Here is a 19,508-nt window from a genome sequence, read left to right on the forward strand (position 1 = left end):
ACTTTGGGTAGGTCTTCACCACACATTGGAAGTGGAAGTGCTTCAGTGCAAGCACTGTATGCTAGGTTATAATGGTGAAAGGCAGGGTTGCAGACCTGTCTAAAACATGTGAATGTTTTCACAAGTAATATTTTTATATGCTATACGATGGAGGGATTTAGTCACCTTTTCACCCACCATAACCTAAATAATGTGGTACGCAGCCAAGGGGTTAACGAGCCATCTCTGGGCTGCACAATTGCTGCCAGCCCTGATATGTCCTATGTTAATTACCTGTGTTTAACTATTGACTCTGTATCTGTGGATAGTGATTGTATTTCTGTGTCTCATTGTGTGCCTGGGTTAAGAATGGCTAGTATCCGGCACACAATGATTCTGTGGGCTAGCCTTTTGTGGGGGCAGGTGCAGTGCTTGTGGACAATGGTGAGGTGGGGAAGGGCGAGCCCACCTGCGGGAGAACGCACACTCCAAAAGCGGAGCATTGTCCTCTCCAATCAAAAAAAGAAAATACCACTGTATCCCCCTATATGTGTAGTATTGTAGTTAATTCTAGTTTTTATGTTATGTTATATCTGTTATTATTTCAAAATATATACAGTATTTGTGGATTCATTGAGGTGCTTTGATTTTCAGATTTCCGCAGAGAGAATGCTCTTCCTCACTCTACTTCAAGATCCAGACTCAATCTGCTGCTTCAATCTCCTCCTGTGAAATTCCTCACGAGCCCAGAGTTCTTCACGGTTCTGCATTCAAACCCTGTAAGCAGAGGAATTGGGGTTAGACTAACTCCTTAAAACAGCAACACAAGCTGCTTGTTGTTTATTTGGCATTTTTCTTTTTTTTGGTAATTAATCTGGTCTGGGCAGCACAATTTTCAGATGCAGGGAACCCACCTATTTTCCTATGTGTTTCTCCCTCAAGTTGAAATCTTTTCTGAGGGGAAAATGGGGTCGCCAGGACAGCCTTTATCGAGCGAGTCAAAAGAAAAATCATCAGGACTTGATTTCAAGGTTGTCTATAAAAAAAAACCTGGTGGCCATATTTTTTTTAAACCAATAAAAGTCTAAATATCTTAGGAATTGGGGTGTCCTTAAAGCTGAAAATAGCTCAGTTGAGTTTTGGAAAACTCCTCAGTTTAGAATACATACAAAATAAATATCTGTGACTGCTGTAAATCTCCAGTCCCACTTACTTGAAACTTCTAGTAGTCGTATTGTCCTGGAAAAATTTATATTTGTACTGTAGGTTGGGATACCTTTTTGGTATCCTAGTAGATTAAATCATAATATACAGAGCTTTTAAACCTGAGGTTTCTTCTTTGAGTCTACTGAGTACGGTATTGGCTTTTCGATTGGATGAACATGGTTTGAATCCCAGTTTAACCATTTGAGTGCCAGAAGGGCCTCGGCACCAGAGTGCCACAGACTGTTGGGCACATTGTAATAACGCGATTGCTCCCTGCGAGCGATCACATGATTGTGATGTCACTAATGACGCGAATGAAAGATCCTCCTCTTCCACTCCTATTCTGGTTAGAAGGCGATCTCCCCTAGCAAATAAGCAAAAAGCGTGCCAGACTTCATGATCTTGTAGGTACGTCATGGGACACCCAAAGGTTTTAACTCCTTGTGACCTCCTTGTGTAAACCGGTTGTTTTGCTAGTCCTCATAAATAAAAACGTTACATTTTAAACGGGTATTTCCCATGCACGATTGCTTGTTTTTTAAAAATTTTGAACAATATTACATAGTTACATAGTAGATGAGGTTGAAAAAAGACATATGTCCATCAAGTTCAACCTATGCTAAATTTAGACGACAGATACTTTACCCTATATCCGTACTTACAGAATATTAATCCAGAGGAAGGCAAACAAAAAACCCCGGTGAAATATAATCTAATGATATCTTAAATGGGAAAAATAAATTCCTTTCGGTCTCCAAATATTGGCAATCAAATTTCTCCCTGGATCAAAATTCTTCTCATGTTTACTTATTTGGTATATCCCTGTATAACTTTCCTTTCTAAAAAAGATGTCCAACCTTTTTTAACAGATCTATTGTATCTGCCATCCCGGTCTCCATAGGTAGTGAATTCCACATTTTAACTGCCCTTACGGTAAAGAACCCTTTCCTTTGTTGCTGGTGAAATCTCCTTTCCTCCAACCTAAAGGGATGCCCCGGAGTCCTTTGTACTGCCATTGGGATGAATAGTTCTTTTGAAAGCTCCTTTTCCTGTCCCCCGAATATATTTGTATATAGTTATCATATCCCCTCTTAGACGCCTCTTTTCTTATGTAAATAATACTAATTTAGCTAGCCTCCCCATATAAATTAAATTATCCATCTCCATTATTAATTTGGTGGCTCTTCTCTGGATTTTCTATAGTTCCATAATGTATTTTCTAAGGAGTGGTGCACAAAATTGTACTCCATATTCAAGGTGTGATGCTTTATAAAGAGGCATCATTATGTTTACTTCCCTTCCATCTATTGCCCATTCAATGCAAGATATCTTGTTTGCCTTTGCAGCTACTGTATGACTTTGGGCACTACAGTACTGCTAAACCTGCCATCTACAAGCAGTCCAAAATTCTTCTCCATCAAGGATCCCCCTAATTTATCCCCATTTAATTGGTAAATTTCCTGTTTATTCTTCTTTCCAAATGCATAACCTTACATTTATCTGTATTAAACCTCATCTGCCATTTACCTACCCAACTCTCCAGTCTCTCCAAGTCCTTCTGGAGAGAAATTACATCCTGCTCTGATTGTACTACCTTACACAATTTAGTGTCATCAGCAAGATGGAGACTGCTCTCTATGCCAACCTCAAGGTCATTAATAAACAAGTTAAAAAGCATGTGTCTCAGTACTGATCCCTGAGAAACTCAACTCACAACTTTAGCCCAACCTGAAAAAGTTCCATTTATGACAACCCTCTGTTGCCTATCCTTCAACCAGTTTTCAATGTAGGTGCATATATTTTTACTGAGTCCAATCTGTTTTATTTTGTACACCAACCCCTATGAACCGTATCAAAAGCCTTTGCAAAATCTAAGTACAGTAGACCACATCATTTGCATTACCCTGGTCTAAATTCCTACTTACCTCCTCAAAGAAACTAATAAGGTTAGTTTGGCATGATCTATTCTTCATAAATCCATACTGACTATTACTAATACCGTATTTTCTCGATTGTAAGACGCAGGTTTTTTTCCCTTTTTCACATGGCTGAAATAGGACTGCGTCTTACAATCAATGTACTGGGAAAAAAAAAAACTAGCCAGGGGGCGCTGCTGGAGATGCCTGTCAGTTTTCTGTGTGCAGCAAAAATGTCTGCGATCATAGCTCCCCTCCTCCCCCTTGTGCAGAGAGATATCCTGGAGATGCAGCCAGTCTTCTGTGTTCTGCAAACAGCATAGCTGCGATCACAGACCCCCCCCCCCAACCCCTCTATGAGGTGCAAAGTTCAGTGGAGATGCCGGGGACAGGGTTCTGTCTTCACAGCAGCCGGACACAGCAGCCCCCCTCCTCCCCCCTGTCAAATCTCTGTGTTAGCTGCACGTGCAGAAGGAGGTGTGTGTATCTGTGTGTGTGTGTGTATCTGTGTGTTTGTGTATCTGTGTGTTTGTGTCTGTCTGTTTCTGTGTGTCCTTCCATTCTCTCCCTCTCCCCTTCCCTCCTATCTCTATCCACTTCTCCCCCCCTTCCCCCTATCCCTCTCCCCCCTTCCTACTATCCCTCTACCCCCCTATCTCTCCCCCGTTCCCCCTATCTCTCCCCCCTTTTCCTCCCTATCTCTCTCCCCCTTCCCCCCTATCTCTCTCCCCCCCTTCCCCCTATCTCTCTTCCCCCCTATCCCTCTCCCCCTTCCCCCCTATCCCTCTCCCCCTTCCCCCTATCCCTCTCCCCCTCTACCTCTAAACCCTTCCCTCCATTCTCCCCCTCTTCCCTCCATTCTCCCCCCCCTTCCCTCCATTCTCCCCTCCCTTCCCCCCTCCCTCCATTCTCCCCCCCTTCATCCCTCCATTCCCCCCTTCCCACCATTCTCCCCCCCTTCCCTCCATTCTCCCTCCATTCTCCCCCCCTTCCCCCTTCCCTCCATTCTCCACCCCTTCCCCCTTCCCTCCATTCTCCCCCCCTTCCTCCCCCTTCCCTCCATTCTCCCCCCCCCTTCCCCCTTCCCTCCATTCTCCCTCCCTTCCTCCCCCTTCCCTCCATTCTCCCCCCCTTCCCTCCATTCTCCCCCCTTCCCTCCCCCCTTCCATCCATTCTCCCCCCATTCCCCCTTCCCTCCATTCTCCTCCCCTTCCCCCTTCCCTCCATTCCCCCCCTTCCCTCCATTCTCCCCCCCTTCCCTCCATTCTCCCCCCCTTCCTCTCTCTCCCCTCCTCTCTCCTCTCTCTCTCTCTCTCTCCCCTCTCTCTCCCCCTTTCCCTTCCTTCTCTCTCTTCCCCCCTTCCCTCTCTCTCTTCCCCCCTTCCCTCTCCCTCTCTCCCCCCCTCTCCCTCTCCCCCCCCCTCTCTCTCCCCCCTCCTCTCTCTCTCCCCCCCGAAAAAAATTCTGCATTTAATATAGTGGGGGGTTTTCCCCCAATTTTTTTTATTAAATCAAGGGTGCGTCTTAGAATCGATGGTGTCTTAGAATCGAGGAAATAGGGTAATTTTTTTTTCCATTAGGTATTCCTGAATATTATCCCGTATTAAACCTTCAAGTAACTTCCCCGCTATTGAAGTCAGTCTTACAGGTCTGTAATTTCCCGGTTGTGATCTAGCTCCCTTTTTAAATATAGGCATCATATTTGCTTTATGTCAATCTTTTGGTACTGAGCCTGTGGAAATGGAGTCCTTGAATATTAAATGTAATGGTTTGGCTATTACTGAACTTAACTCCTTAAGAACTATTAGATGTATGCCATCGGGGCCAGGTGCCTTATTTCCTTAAAATGTTATCAAGCCGCCTATGAACTTCTTCCTCAGTTAACCAATTGTTCGCTAACATAGAGGTTGTCGCTTCCTCTTGCGGCACTACTATTGCAATTGTTTCTTCCTTGGTAAGCACAGAGGAAACAAATTTGTTTAATACCTCTGCTTTTTCATTATCTCCAATAATTTGCCTGTCCGCCTCACACTGAAAGGGTCCTATATTTTCTTTACTAATTTTTTTGTTATTAGGTACTTAAATAACTTTTATGGGTTGATCTTTCTTTCTATTGCAATCTTTTTGTCATTATCCATGTTTGCTAATTTGATTACCCTTTTGCAATTTTTGATACATTCCTTATAATTTGGATATGATGCCTCCGTCCCTTCTGACTTTAAGAATCTAAACGCTGCCTCTTCTTTTCCATTTCCTCCCGACCTGTTTGTTTAGCCACATTGTTTTAGACTTATTTATTTTATATTTATTACCCAAGCGTATGCACTGATAAGTTTGCTTTTCTTTAGTCCTTAGTTTATTAAAATCTGCTTTTCTAAAGTTTAAGGTCTTTGTTTAACCCAAGTAATCTGTTTTTTGATAATTTATTTCAAATGAGACCATGTTATGATCACTGTTACCCAAATGTTCCCGGACTTGAATATTTGGTATTACTTCTACATTGTTTGATATCACCAAATCCAGTTTTACCCCTCTCCATGTTGGTTCCTCAATAATTTGGGTCATGTAATTGTCTTTAAGCAGCCTCAAAAACCTGTTTCCTTTTGTTGTAATGCTAATCTCATTGCCTCAGTCTGTATCTGGATAATTAAAATCACCCATTATGCAAACATGACCTTGTTTTGATGCCTTCTCCATTTGCAAAAGTATTTTAGCTTCCTCAATATCATAGATAGATGATTATAGAATGTCTGTAATGTACTAAATTCAAAGGCAAAAAGCCTGTGACTGTGAGGGGGGCGGCAGCAGGCCCTTCTACGAATAACTCAAAATAACTGCCTGCACCTCAACTCCCTCTGTTTGCCGCTTCAATGTGTGTTGAGATATTCCAGTGAGCATCTGACTCTCCTCCAGCAGCAGCCATGCTTCAATTGCAGAGCTCACCCCTTTTGCCCTTGCTAACTACTGTACCTAAAACCTTCCATAACATACCCCTCTAGCCAAAAGCAGCCATCTTGCATCCCTTGTAAGCAGCTGCCAACAGTTACAGCTCCAACAAAGACCAGCAAACTGAAACGTGCCTCGCTCAGAACATCCCCTTCCTTCCACCTCATACTTCCACTGTTGCCTCTCCCTCCCACAGGGTTCTGACAACCCTCCTTCCCCTGCTCAAGACCGAGCTCCATTATTCCCTCCTCCCAGAAGCCAATCAGACAGCTAAATTCCAATTTAGACTGGAACATACTGGACAACAAACTAATCTGTCGCTATGTTGGCGACCTAAAAGCAGCCGCATATCAGTTATGTAGTTCCTTCTCCAATGTAATTCCCCTCTTCCCTCTGTCCCTGCAACATTATCAGCTCACTTCTCAAAAATCTTCCTCCTCACTTCCTAACTTCTCGTGTACTATTCCTAACCCTTCCAGTTTCCACCCTCTAGTTGACAGATGGGTTAGCACTGGGTAACATGAATTAAATAGAAATACTATAGCCCAGTTAGTTCAGTTGTGAGAGTAAATGAGTACTTCAGAATTAGGTGACACCTTTTTTTAGCGTCCATCCACCTGGCTTTCTAAGACCAGTAGAATTTATTATCCCTACCAAATAAGCTGCCTTACAAAAATCAATCTCGTAAAAAATAACACAGCAACACCTTCACCTCACTCAATTAAAAATAGATCACCTATCTGGAGGTGTTGCCATTCCCAACAAATCAGATGCACAACCCATGCTGTCCACTAAAGGCACTCAACCGCCTCATGACTTTCCATTACTCCCCTTAATCCAGACTACTTTATCTTGACCTTAACCCTTTCTCATTCTCAGGGCACACTGTCAGAATCGGTCTGGCCTCATCAGATTCCAGAAATAAAATTCCTCCTCACATCAAGAGATGGGACAGGTGGAGGTTTTCTTGTTTCCAGTCCTTTATGCCCAATTCAATATCGGAAATCTGCTTTGCCTTTTCTCACCTAACCTCTTAAAGCCCGAAGGGAAGGTCAATCCTTCAGCCATGGATCCCAGAGGTTTCCTCCACAGAGGGTTCAAAAATATACATCTAGGCCAAATTATATTCCCATTGTCTCGCTCCCCTCAGTCCTCCGTAGGTCGCACACACTATAAATTAATTTTAACCCCAATTTACAGATTTGTCAGTAGTTTTACTTTTGTCTATTCATTTATGAGTGTTTCTATATTAATGTAAGCAATATGCTTTCTCTGATGGACAGATATAGCCTATGCCATTGACCGCTTGGGCATCTTATGTTGTAATCTGACATATTGTGCCATTGACTTACTATTTAATTCTACAGACTCCTATGGAATATTATCAATCATATTGTGATATGTTATGCTATCACTATAGCGCATATATCTGTAGTGATTTGCAGTTGCAGACATGTATGCTTGCTGTGTTAATACAAAATATTAATTGTGGGCATTTGTATTTCTTTTATTGATATTCGCAGAGTGCCTACCGCATGTTTACAAATAACACTTGTTTGAAGCACATGATCACCAAAGTTCGACGAGACACACACCATTTTGAGCGCTATCAGCACAATCGGGACCTTGTAGGATTTCTTAACATGTTTGCCAACAAGCAGCTTGAGTTGCCAAGAGGCTGGGAAATGAAGCATGATCAACAGAGCAAGGTATAAATGTAACAAATAACATTTTATTACAATCCAATGGTTTCAGTGTTATTGTAAAGGTCATTTTATCTAACACACCAGTCCTATATATGTTACTTAATTTTATCATTAAAGCTGCACCCGTTTACAGTGAATTGTAGGTAAAGCAAACATTTTGCTTCTTTTTTTATAAATTCATTAAAATCACTGAAATACATTCTTATTTAATTACCATAAGTTTTAAAAGGACTTTCCAGACACAGTAGAAATATTTTTTTATGACTAGTTCATCTTAAAAATTTTCTCCTACTCTACTTCCCACTCTAAGGAACTTCATATTAGGTGGTATGCTACCAGATAAATACTTTAATATTATCATGAACATAGGGGTAAGACGTGTAATGGGGGAAGCATTGTGTGTGTGTATAGCTGGCCAATTCTGCACCCCAATTAGAAAGAGCAAAGATAATCAAGTTCCTCTCTGTGCATGACTTCTTTCTCTCTCACTCCCTGCTTCTCTTTGCTATAACTGAGACCTGGCTCACTCAGTCTGACTCTGCTCTGGAAGCTGCCCTCTCCTACGGTGGCCTTTCCTTCTCCCACACTCCGCGCACTGATGGCAGGGGTGGAGGCGTGGGGCTCCTGCTCTCCTCTCTCTGTCGTTACCGAACCCTTCCTATTCCTCCCTCTCTTGCTTTTCCCTCCTTTGAGGCTCACACTGTCCAGATTTTCTCTCCTCTCCCTGTTCATGTGGCGGTCATCTATCGCCCACCTACCTCTACTCATCCCCCTTCTGCCTTTCTCTCTCACTTTGAATCCTGTCTCTCTTTCTTCCTCTCCTCAGACTCCCCTGTTCTTCTCTTTGGGGACTTCAATTGCCACATTGATGACCCCTCTCTCCCTTGGGCTTCCCGCTTTCTTTCTCTAACCTCTTCTTTTGGCCTTCAACAGTGGACTGCAGCCAGCACCCACAAGGATGGCCACTACTTAGACCTGGTTTTCACTAAGAACTTCTCTCTCTCTGATTTCTCCATTTCCCCTTTTCCTCTCTCTGACCATCATCTCATCTCATTCTCTCTATCTCGCTTCTCCCCTTCTCCACCTCTATCTACACCCCGGTTCTGCAGAAACCTGCGCTCTATTCACTTACCTGATTTTGAGTCCACTTTACGCTCCTCCCTCTCCTCTCTCAGCTCTGCTTCAGACCCCGACAACCTGGTCAGGAACTACAACTCTGTCTTGTCCTCCTCTCTTGATCTACATGCCCCACTTTCTCTCTGCCGCACTCGCCCTTCTAACCCTAGACCCTGGCTAAATTCCCACACACACATGCTGCGTTCCTCCACTCGTTCCTCTGAACGCCTCTGGAGGAAGTCTCACACTCTCGCAGACTTCCTTCACTACAAATTTATGCTATCCTGTTTCAACTCTGCCCTCTCGCAAGCTAAACAAGCCTACTTTTCTGCACTAATCAACATGCACAAGTCTAATCCACGCCGACTGTTCTCTGTCTTTGATACTCTACTCAAACCACCCTCAGCTGCCTCTCCTTCCTCCATCTCCGCTCAGGACTTTGCTGACTATTTTAAGGAAAAGGTGGAATCCATACGTCAGAACATTCCCTCTGTTTCTTCTTCCCATCCTACACCTCTTCCTAACTCTCCTCCTGCCTTCCTTGACTCTTTTTCCACTGTCTCAGAGGAGGATGTGTCGCTGTTGATCGCCACTTCTCCCTCTACCACTTGCCCTCTTGACACCATTCCCTCCCATCTCCTAAAACCTCTTGCTCCTACTATAATCCCTACGCTCACACACATTTTTAACTCCTCCCTCTGCTCTGGAACCTTTCCATCCTCCTTCAAACATGCAACAGTCATACCATTACTCAAAAACAGCAAGCTTGACCCTACCTGTCTTTCTAACTATCGACCTGTCTCCCTCCTGCCTTTTGCCTCTAAACTCCTTGAACGTCTTGTATTCTCTCGCTTGCTCCATTTTCTCAACACCTATTCTCTCCTAGACCCTCTACAATCTGGCTTCCGCACTGCTCACTCCACGGAAACAGCCCTCACTAAAATAACTGACGACCTCCATGCTGCCAAAGACAGAGGTCATTACACTCTGCTCATATTACTCGACCTCTCTGCAGCATTTGACACCGTGGACCACCCTCTTCTCCTTCACATTCTCCATACTCTTGGTATTCGGAACAAAGCTCTATCCTGGATCTCATCCTACCTCTCCCATCGTACTTTCAGTGTCTCTTCTGCTAACACCTCCTCCTCCTCCTCTATTGATCTCTCTGTGGGGGTACCCCAGGGCTCTGTCCTGGGACCTCTTCTCTTTTCTCTGTACACACTCTCTCTAGGTGACCTAATAACATCTTTTGGGTTTAAATATCACCTCTATGCTGACGACACACAAATATACTTTTCAACACCTGACCTTACACCTGCTATACAGACCAAAGTTTCTGAATGTCTCTCTGCTATATCATCCTGGATGGCACTCCGTCGCCTTAAACTCAACATGGCTAAAACAGAGCTCCTCATACTACCTCCCAAACCTGGCCCTACTACCTCCTTCCACATTACTGTTGGAACTACGATCATCCACCCAGTAGCCCAAGCACGCTGCCTAGGGGTCACACTCGACTCCTCTCTCACATTCGCCCCTCACATTCAAAACATTTCTAAAACTTGTTGCTTTTTCCTCCGCAATATAACAAAGATACGCCCTTTCCTCTGTTGCTCGACTGCTAAAACTCTGACTCAGGCCCTCATTCTCTCCCGTCTTGATTACTGTAACCTCCTGCTGTCCGGCCTTCCTGCCTCTCACCTGTCTCCCCTACAATCTATCCTAAATGCTGCTGCCAGAATCACTCTACTCTTTCCTAGATCTGTCTCAGCATCTCCCCTCCTGAAATCCCTCTCCTGGCTTCCAATCAAATCCCGCATCTCACACTCCATTCTTCTCCTCACTTTTAAAGCTTTACACTCTTCTGCCCCTCCTTACATCTCAGCCCTAATTTCTCGCTATGCACCATCCCGACTCTTGCGTTCTGCTCAAGGATGTCTTCTTTCTACCCCCTTTTTATCTAAAGCCCTCTCCCGCCTTAAACCTTTTTCACTGACTGCCCCACACCTCTGGAATGCCCTTCCCCTCAGTACCCGACTAGCACCCTCTCTATCCACCTTTAAGAACCACCTTAAGACACACTTGCTTAAAGAAGCATACGAATAGCACTGTGAACATTCTGAACACATGATACATAAAGCTTGGCCCCCTGCAGACGCACTTACCAGAACTCCCTCCTCCTGTCTCTGTACGTTCTCCCTACCTACCAATTAGATTGTAAGCTCCTCGGGGCAGGGACTCCTCTTCCTTAATGTTATGTTTGTCTGTTATTTATTCGATTACCACATGTATTACTACTGTGAAGCGCTATGTATATTAATGGCGCTATATAAATAAAGACAAACAATACAATACAATCAATTGAAGCTAAGCTTCATATGTTCATTTTATGTAATCAAAATCACATATTTATTTTGTATCAATCAGAAAATACTGCAAAACACAACTTCAATTATAATATATATTTATGTAAAATCACATTCCTTCTCTCCCAGTCCAACTCTTTCATTGTTCATTCTTAGGCGCTTATTCTATGTGCTGTGTAGCTGCTTTCTAGTGGTGGAGAATAGATCAGCTTTATTCAAATGAATCAGACTTGAATCTTTTCCAGTACAGGGAAGTCACTTTACAGCATACACTGCCGACACACTTAATTGCAGTGCGGCCAGATCCGCAAGTCGGGAGATTTCCCGGCTTGCTAGTGGCCGCCCCTCAACGTGACGCGCGGTCACGCGTCTTCGGGAGCCTGCGCCCCCTGCACGCGCGTCCAGGGCTACCCGAGGGAGCCCTGGTGTCCCGCGATGTGGGGGACGGCGGCAGGGGGTTCCGGGGGACCCGGCGGACCCCGCAGCGGTAGGGAGAGCGCCCCGATCGGAGGGCGCTCTTCCGCTGCTTCGGCGCGCGCCCGTCACCCTCGGGCGCGCGCCAGGCTACTGCTGCGGCCAAGAACGGGCAAATGCTCGAATAAACTTGGCCTCAGCAGTATTGAAAGAAGGGGTCTCTTTAGCAAAGTCTCCCGGCATCAAAGGTGGGGGAAAACGTATGCAAAAACTCCAATTAAGATCAATAGGAATTGTTTCTTTGATAATTCTAGTGCAGGTTTTTTTTGTTTTAGTGTTTTTTTTAGTTTTGGAGCAGGGAGACTTTGATAAATAATACCCAATGGATTCAGTATCTTATGATTATTGGCAGTCCTGGAGTTTTTGATATTCTGGTTCTCTTGTTCCTTTTAAGATGCCTGTATCAACAGCTCTCTCTCTCCGTTATATCTGGATGTCTGACTCTTAGACCCATATCCACAAAAGGGTGCTAAGCTTAAGCACTCCTCAGTTCCCATTCATATGAATGGGAGTAAAGGCGTGCCAAAGCTTGGCACCTTTTTTTGGGTCTGGGCCCTAGGGGGTTATTCATTAAAATGTAGTGAAGATCAGGGGCTTAACGCACGGAAAATCAATGGCGTTTCCATGTGACAGTTCCATAATTGTCCCTATCACACTTTTATGAACAACTCCCTAAGAAACAGAAGATCAAAAACTGCAGGACTGCCCATAATCAGTAGTTGGAAGTTGAACAATATGCTGTGAAGCTGCTTCCCAGTCCCATTCACTTGAACAGGAACTCCAACAGGGGGGAGAGAGCTAGGACAATTGTCCAGGGACGGCGGCTGCGGTGGGCCCGGGCCCGGATGGCACTGGAAGTTGGGTCGGGCCCATATTCTGTATCCAGCAGCTGGGCCCTAACTCTTCCCAGCTGTTGCTTCCCCCTGCTTGTCTTCCAGCCGTGCCTCCCTCTTCCGCCAGTCAGCACCAGAACTTGGACCCTCAAGGAAGTCGGGCCCAACTTCTGCATCCATGTGTGGGACCGGTGTTTCACCGGAGCCTCTCCCACAAGAGGTGTGTGTGTGTTGTGGAGGGTTGGATTGTGGGGTGCTGTGCTGTGGGGCGGGAGGGTGCTGTGCTGTGGGGCGGGAGGGTATTGTGGGGTTGGTATTGTGCTGTGTGGGGGTTATTTGTGCACTAGAGGTAGGTATTGTACTGTGGGGGGAATTTGGGTGGATTGTTCTGTAGAGGGTGGATTGTGGGGTATTTTGGTGGGTGGGGGCCTGTGTTATTGGGGAAATTGTGGGGGGGGGTGAAATTGTATGTGTGGGGGGTTAAGGGAGTAGGATTGGGTGAGGGGATTTTGGGGGGGTGAGGGAGTACGATCTAGGACATTTGGTCGCAGCCATTTTGCCGTGACCAAGTGGCTGCCAGTGTTTAGCTGTCATCCACATCGCCACAGGGACATATCTCTGCGGCCATTTCACCGCTAATGTAAGCCCCTAACCTTTCTCATTACCCTAAAACCCCCTAATCTTAACCACTAATACTAATGCTACCCCTACCATAAAACACCTTGCCCCAAGTCGTAACCCTTTACATAAGCCCTTACTCTAATTCCTTACCCTAAAAACTTCACTCCTTTCCTTAAAACCCCTATTCTTAACTACTACTATTACTTCTTAATACTAATACCCCTTAAATTAACTTACCTTGGACTTCCCAGAGGTAGAGCTGTAAGATGGCTGCATTTCTCAGAAGTTCGGCCTTCTAACAAGCAACAGACATCGCTGGTTTTCTACAGCAAAAGTGCAGATTTAAAAAAATGCCGATAGGGAGTGTACCATCAGCCTGCTTTACTGAGACCGTTATTGATCTGATCGGTCATTTCCCCAGAAGTCAATACTTAAAAGAAGACCTGAGACCTAACCTCGTGCTCCAGTAGCAGTTTCAGGGAGGCACATGCTCAGGGCTTGTTACATAAATTGTCGCTCTGTGGATCCTTATCTCCTCTATCACATCTACTGTGAGTTCTGGTGCCCATGCTATGGGACCTACAAGCTGTGGACAGAGCTTTTGGTGCACCCGGAGTAGTGTCACTGTGGAAGCAATCCACCTACCAGCAGAAGCATCATGCCCCGGAGGTCCCGATCATACACTTTGAGGTGGGGAGGTTTGACGGTGAGGGGGTACCCAGGCCAATAATAAAGGTATGCCCAGCTGGGTGCCCATGAGCCATATTGGGGAGTTTGAAGTGTCAGCTCTGCAACCCAGCTATGGCATGTGCACTGTATTTCAATAAAGATGTATGTGTGTGTTTTACTGTTCCAGAAGTGTCAACCAGTGGAGATTCACAGGGCATGAGTTTCAGGGATGATTTTACGGTAAAATGTTGTCAGGGTGTGTTTGGCTAGAAAGGGGCCAGACTTGCTGGTTACCCCAAACCATGTACCCAGGAATCCTACCAGATCCCTGGAGGCATGAAGACACAGCCCACCGGACAAAATCCTCCCTAGGAAGCAGTTAGCGGCTCATTGCCAGATCTCCCTGCTTCAGCACAGACCAGAACAGGAAGACCGGGCAGGGGGGAATCATATTCCAGGGTCCCCTGGTATATGCCCAAACCCCTAGAACCCAGTGTAGGGGTTCGATGTCTATCCCACCAAGTATACGGTGGCGAGAGTAAAAATGTTTTTAAGTTCAGTCTTTGAGGAATTAAAGCAGCTATTTGCTAACTTTTGTTGGAAAGGTCCTAGCGCTCTGAAACTTGCTGTGCGCGTAGTTCAGGGAGGAACATGTCAAACAACCAAAGCATAATTTTTATAAGTTTTTATAAAAATTGATGAATGAAAGTCCCCCTCAAATAGTGTATTAAACGTGATATGCACATGGGGGCTTTCATTCAGACCACCGGGGACTGGGAAACACTCATTTATTGTAGTGCCCACTTAGTATGCATCTAGTGACTAACTAAATGAGCTGAGGAAGTGCAGCTCCGGACTTCTAAGGCATCCTGCTGGCTTGACGCCACAATGTCTATAAAAGCCGGAGTTGAAAGGGCTCAGTGTCCCCAAGGTGTCAGTTGGGGAGGGGTTCCTCAAGTACTCCCATCCTAGTGTAAAGTCCGGGCAGTTTGGCAAATGGTGGCCAGCCCAGACTTGGTGTCGCCAGGTAGAGGGGCTCTCATATGCTAAGAAGCAAAAAGGTGCTAGGTTGGTGCATGCTCTTAGCAGAATGAGAAGCCCCATCTGCCAGGTTTCTAAAGTATTGGCAACTCCAGGATAGGTGGGAAAAAATTATTCCCACGGAGGGATTGGCTGCACTGGTTAAGTATAGGGTTCTGACCTCTATATGAATTCCTGCAGCCCATCAGGAATTTATATTCATCCAAGTTGAACAAGATTCATCAAAGACTTCGTAAGACCTCCAGATTCGTCGGAGTACACAGCAGTGGCAACTTGCACCGCTGACCGAGGACAGTTCCAAGCCGTTTCGCGAGTAACTCCTGCTCCTGGTAAAGTGCTCCTAAAGACTTTGTTTTTCAAGATTTCATTCTGGAAACAAATTATTTTGTTTGCCCCCGTCCCAGTAAGTGTATTTTGAGTGTAATTGTGAAACATTGTGTGTATGTCCATTCGTGAAATAAATTACAATTTATTTTATTTCCTTGGTTTGCTCAATCATGTGATCTCGCGTATAAATGGTGTTGAGACCTAGTCTACCGTGACAATGAATGGCTGATTCCTGTGTACAGAAAGGGTCAGCTCTTAATGGTGGATCTGCTCACTATGTACGCTCCTCTTTCCTTCTGGCATAATCTCCTATATTATAGACAATAATTTAATCCATCACTGCAATAAGGTTAAAGTTTAACTCTGCATGAGCTGTCTGTGTGTGGATATTACCCGTTTTCACTTTGCAGGGTCCTAGACACAGTTGGGTATCTGTGTGTTTATTAACTGTGTGGAGCTGGTCTCAGTTGCTTTTGGGAGGGTAGTGGTCCCTCCCCCCCAAGGTTTAAGCTTTCCCCTCCCCGCTTTCCAAGTTGGCAGGTCAGTTTCATTTTGCCGGTTACGACAGATCCAATGTGATCATTCTTCCTGTAATTATACAGGTTAATAAGAATTTTAACCCAGGGAGTGTTAGGACCTGCTACGGTCATGCCTTCAAAATGGCAGCAGGCTTAAGACGCTTTGGCCAAAGGGTTAAACTAAATGACCCTTTTTTCAAGAGAATATATAGGTATTGCACTGTGTATTTTTGTCACATTGGAAGTAGCTTTGGGCATTTTTGTCTGTTTTTTGTTCTATGCTGTTTTATAAAGTTGTATTGATTCTGTTATAATATGTTTTCTTAATAACTCTGCTTGGCTGCTCACAGAGTGCTGTGGCCTGTTTGTGGCCTGTAACGGAGGGCCGAGGTGGGGATTGACAAAAACACCAGCCTCCAGCCGCGAGAGTGCGTCCAGAGTGTAGATTTGTAGTGGTAGCCGGGTCGGGGTTATAGGGGTCAGAGTGGTAGAAGGTACTTGCCGAGGTCAGGATTGTAGAGGTGCGGATTGTCGTAGGTACTTTGTCGGGGTTGGAGAGGTGCCGATCGTCGTTGGTAAGCCGGGGTCAGGAGTAGAGAAGTAGGAGTCCAGAAAAAGCCATGGTCAGACAAGACAGAGCTAGGAACAGTTGACACAGGTACAAGACACGGAGGCAGGAATTGCAGTAAGCACTTCGCACTGAACAAAGTCTTATGCTCAGCCATCTTGCCAAGGGGCTGTCTGAGCATATTGTGACGGTTCAGGAGATTCCTGCTTCTCAATGTGTCCCCGTCACCCCTGTTCTCCCTGCCTCTGGCCTTCCTCCTCCGCCTCCTCGTTCATCTCTCCCTTCCTCCTCCCGCACCCATTCCTCTGTGCTCCCTCCGGACGCACGTCCAGCCGTCACGCGTGTCCCCCGCAAGGTGCGCGCTTATCCCCAAACTCCCGATTCCTCCCGCGGCGCTCGGCGCCCCTCGATTCCCTCTCCTGCCACATTACCTCCTTCAGCTGCGCCTCCTGCCCCGTCACCGTCCTTGGTGAGCGCCCCCGTGGCGCGACGCTCCTCACGCTCTCTGGCACACACTGTGCGCGCGCATCCAGCCCTTACAGAAGGTGCCCGCACACGCTCCACTTGTAGGTCTTCCCTGAGCCCTGGTTCCGCCCCTCACAGTGTGCAAGCCATTTCCCTGTCTGATCTACCTGTCTCCTCCCTTTCTCCTTCTGACCTATCTCTGCAACCCTTTACTCCACCATCTGCTCCTCCTCTCTCTCCCATTGGTGCTCCCTCCTTTATAATCCCTGTCTGTCCTCTAGCTCATTGCTCTGCATAGCTTCTTGTGACCCCTGTGTGAGCAGTCTCTATGCTTGGCTCTCCTGTCTCTTTCAGTGCTGGTTCCTGTTCCTGTTTACCTCTGGATCTCCCTGGCTTGAACTCTGCTTTGAAATTGGATTACCCTGCTTTCTCCTGCCCTTGGACCCTGCATTCGGATATATTTACGCTGCCTTCTCCTATCCTCGAACACTGGCTTATGGACTTGATTATGCTGACCTCTATTACCCCTGAACTCTGGCACACGGACATTACTATCCAAACTCTCATACCCAGGACATTGCAAGTATCTGCTAACCTTTTCTCTACAGGCCCGGCAACGCACTACCACACTCCTGGCATGCCCTCACTGCTGTGGGTGCGTGTTATTACCTTATCCACCTCAGTACTGGGGACTGGCCAGGTCTGTGGGCATACAGGCGTAACAATATGCAGAGCCAATAAATGCAGACCCCCCTGAGGTGGGCCAAGTTGTTTCCCTGGAACATTTACAATTTGTCAGTAGCCAGTTAACCACTGTTTTGCAACAGCTTGCAAACCTGTCTCTCCAGGAAACCCCAGTGGCTCTGTCACCTCCTGTCTCAGCAACCTACGGTAACTCGGGACCACGTATACCACCTCCCAACCGGTATGATGGGGACCCTCTCGCTTGCCGTGGATTCCTAAACCAATGTGAGGTGCAATTTGAAATATCCCCCTCTCTTTTTCCTACCGGCCGTACCAAGGTGGCCTTCATTTACGCCTTACTAACCGGCGACGCCCTCGCTTGGGCTTCTCCCCTCTGGGAGCACAAACCTGAGTTGACCCAAGATTACCCTAAATTTAGGCATGCATTCCAACAAGTGTTTGACACTCCCGCACGCCGGGAGACAGCCGCTTTTTCTTTGTTTCACATCTCACAGGCACGAAGATCCGCTGCTAAATATGCTAGAGAGTTCCGCACTCGCGCCGCAGAGACTCAATGGAACGACGAGGCACTAGCCGCAGCATACTGGCACGGTCTGTCTGATACGTTAAAAGATGATCTCGCAACTCACACCCGGCCGTCCTCCCTGGAACAGCTGATTACTCTCAGCATACGTATGGATCAACGTACCCAAGAACGACGTCACGAGCGACACTGTTCCCGTTCTCTTCCTCCCTCCTCTGTATCTCACATGTCTCCTGCTTCGACCTTCCTGGCTTTGGACGCTCCTGAACCGATGCAAATCGGTAGCCAACAACTACAGACGTCGTCAGAAGGGTCTCTGTTTCTATTGTGGTTCCCCAGAACATCGGCTCCAGTACTGTCCCCTGAAGCCGGAAAACAGGAACACCCAGTAAAGGTAGAGGGGCTTTTGCTGGGTACAATTTCTTCTTGCCCCTCTCTCCCTAAGGATCTCCCAAAGAAACTCTTGCTTCCTGTAACGCTGACGGGCCCAAATCTTCTATTTGAAGTAAAAGCTTTCATTGACTCCGGGTCTGGCGGCAACTTCTTGGATCACACCTTTGCCTCTGAGAAACAGATCCCTCTGGTCAAGAGAAAAGCACCCATTGGACTTGAAGCTATCGACGGACGCCCGCTTCAGCCAGCTTTCATCATCTGGGAGTCCATTCCTCTTACGTTGACCACGGCAGATGGCCATAAGGAGGTAATAGTTTTTGATATCTTCCATTCTCCCACCGTTCAGGTCATTCTAGGATTGCCTTGGCTGCAGCTCCACAATCCGCACATAGATTGGACCGACACTGTACCTATCCAGTGGTCCTCTTCTCCTGAACCTCCGTCTACCACTCCTCCTGCTGCTGTGCTCGCTGGTTTGGATTCCGTTCCTGCCAACCTTTCTATCCTGCCGACGATGTATCACGAGTTCCTGGATGTTTTCAATAAAGTTCAAGCTGAGGTATAAGAGAAGGGGATGAATGGAAAACCGCATTTAATACGCGATCTGGACATTATGAGTATCTAGTGATGCCCTTCGGGCTATGCAATGCTCCTGCCGTTTTCCAAGAGTTCATGAAAAATATCTTCCGGGACGTGTTAGGAACATTTGTTATCATATATTTGGATGACATTCTCATTTTCTCTAAGGATTTAGAATAGTACCTTCGCCATACCAAACTGGTACTCTCTAGGCTTCGTGCTAATCGCTTATATGCCAAGATGGAGAAATGTTTGTTCCACCAAACGTCCACAGCCTTCTAGGCTATATTATCTCTAACCAGGGTTTCTCTATGGACCCAGAGAAATTGAAATCTGTTCTCGACTGGCCGCTGCCAAATTCTCTCAAGGCCGTGCAGCTCTTTCTTGGCTTTGCCAATTATTACCGGAAGTTCATCCGTAATTTTTCTTCCATTGCTCTACCCATCACCGCCCTGACTAAGAAGGGTTCTGACCCTACAACTTGGTCTCCCGAAGCCATTGACGCCTTCGAGTTTCTCAAAAAGGCCTTCGTCTCTACACCTACGGCATCCTGA

The 19,508-nt window shown here is 46.1% G+C and overlaps 1 protein-coding gene across 2 annotated transcripts in view; it reads left to right on the plus strand.

The window, feature by feature from the left end:
* HECW2 (HECT, C2 and WW domain containing E3 ubiquitin protein ligase 2) overlaps nt 1–19,508 on the plus strand; it is a 241,888-nt gene that overhangs the window by 128,078 nt on the left and 94,302 nt on the right. For both annotated transcript variants that reach the window (XM_075608335.1, XM_075608334.1), the window contains 2 exons: nt 634–758; nt 7,571–7,756. In XM_075608335.1, coding sequence (XP_075464450.1) covers nt 634–758; nt 7,571–7,756 — 311 coding nt within the window. The remainder of the gene's footprint in view (nt 1–633; nt 759–7,570; nt 7,757–19,508) is intronic.

Source organism: Ascaphus truei, chromosome 7, assembly GCF_040206685.1.
Source record: "Ascaphus truei isolate aAscTru1 chromosome 7, aAscTru1.hap1, whole genome shotgun sequence".
Taxonomy (NCBI): Eukaryota; Metazoa; Chordata; class Amphibia; order Anura; family Ascaphidae; genus Ascaphus; species Ascaphus truei.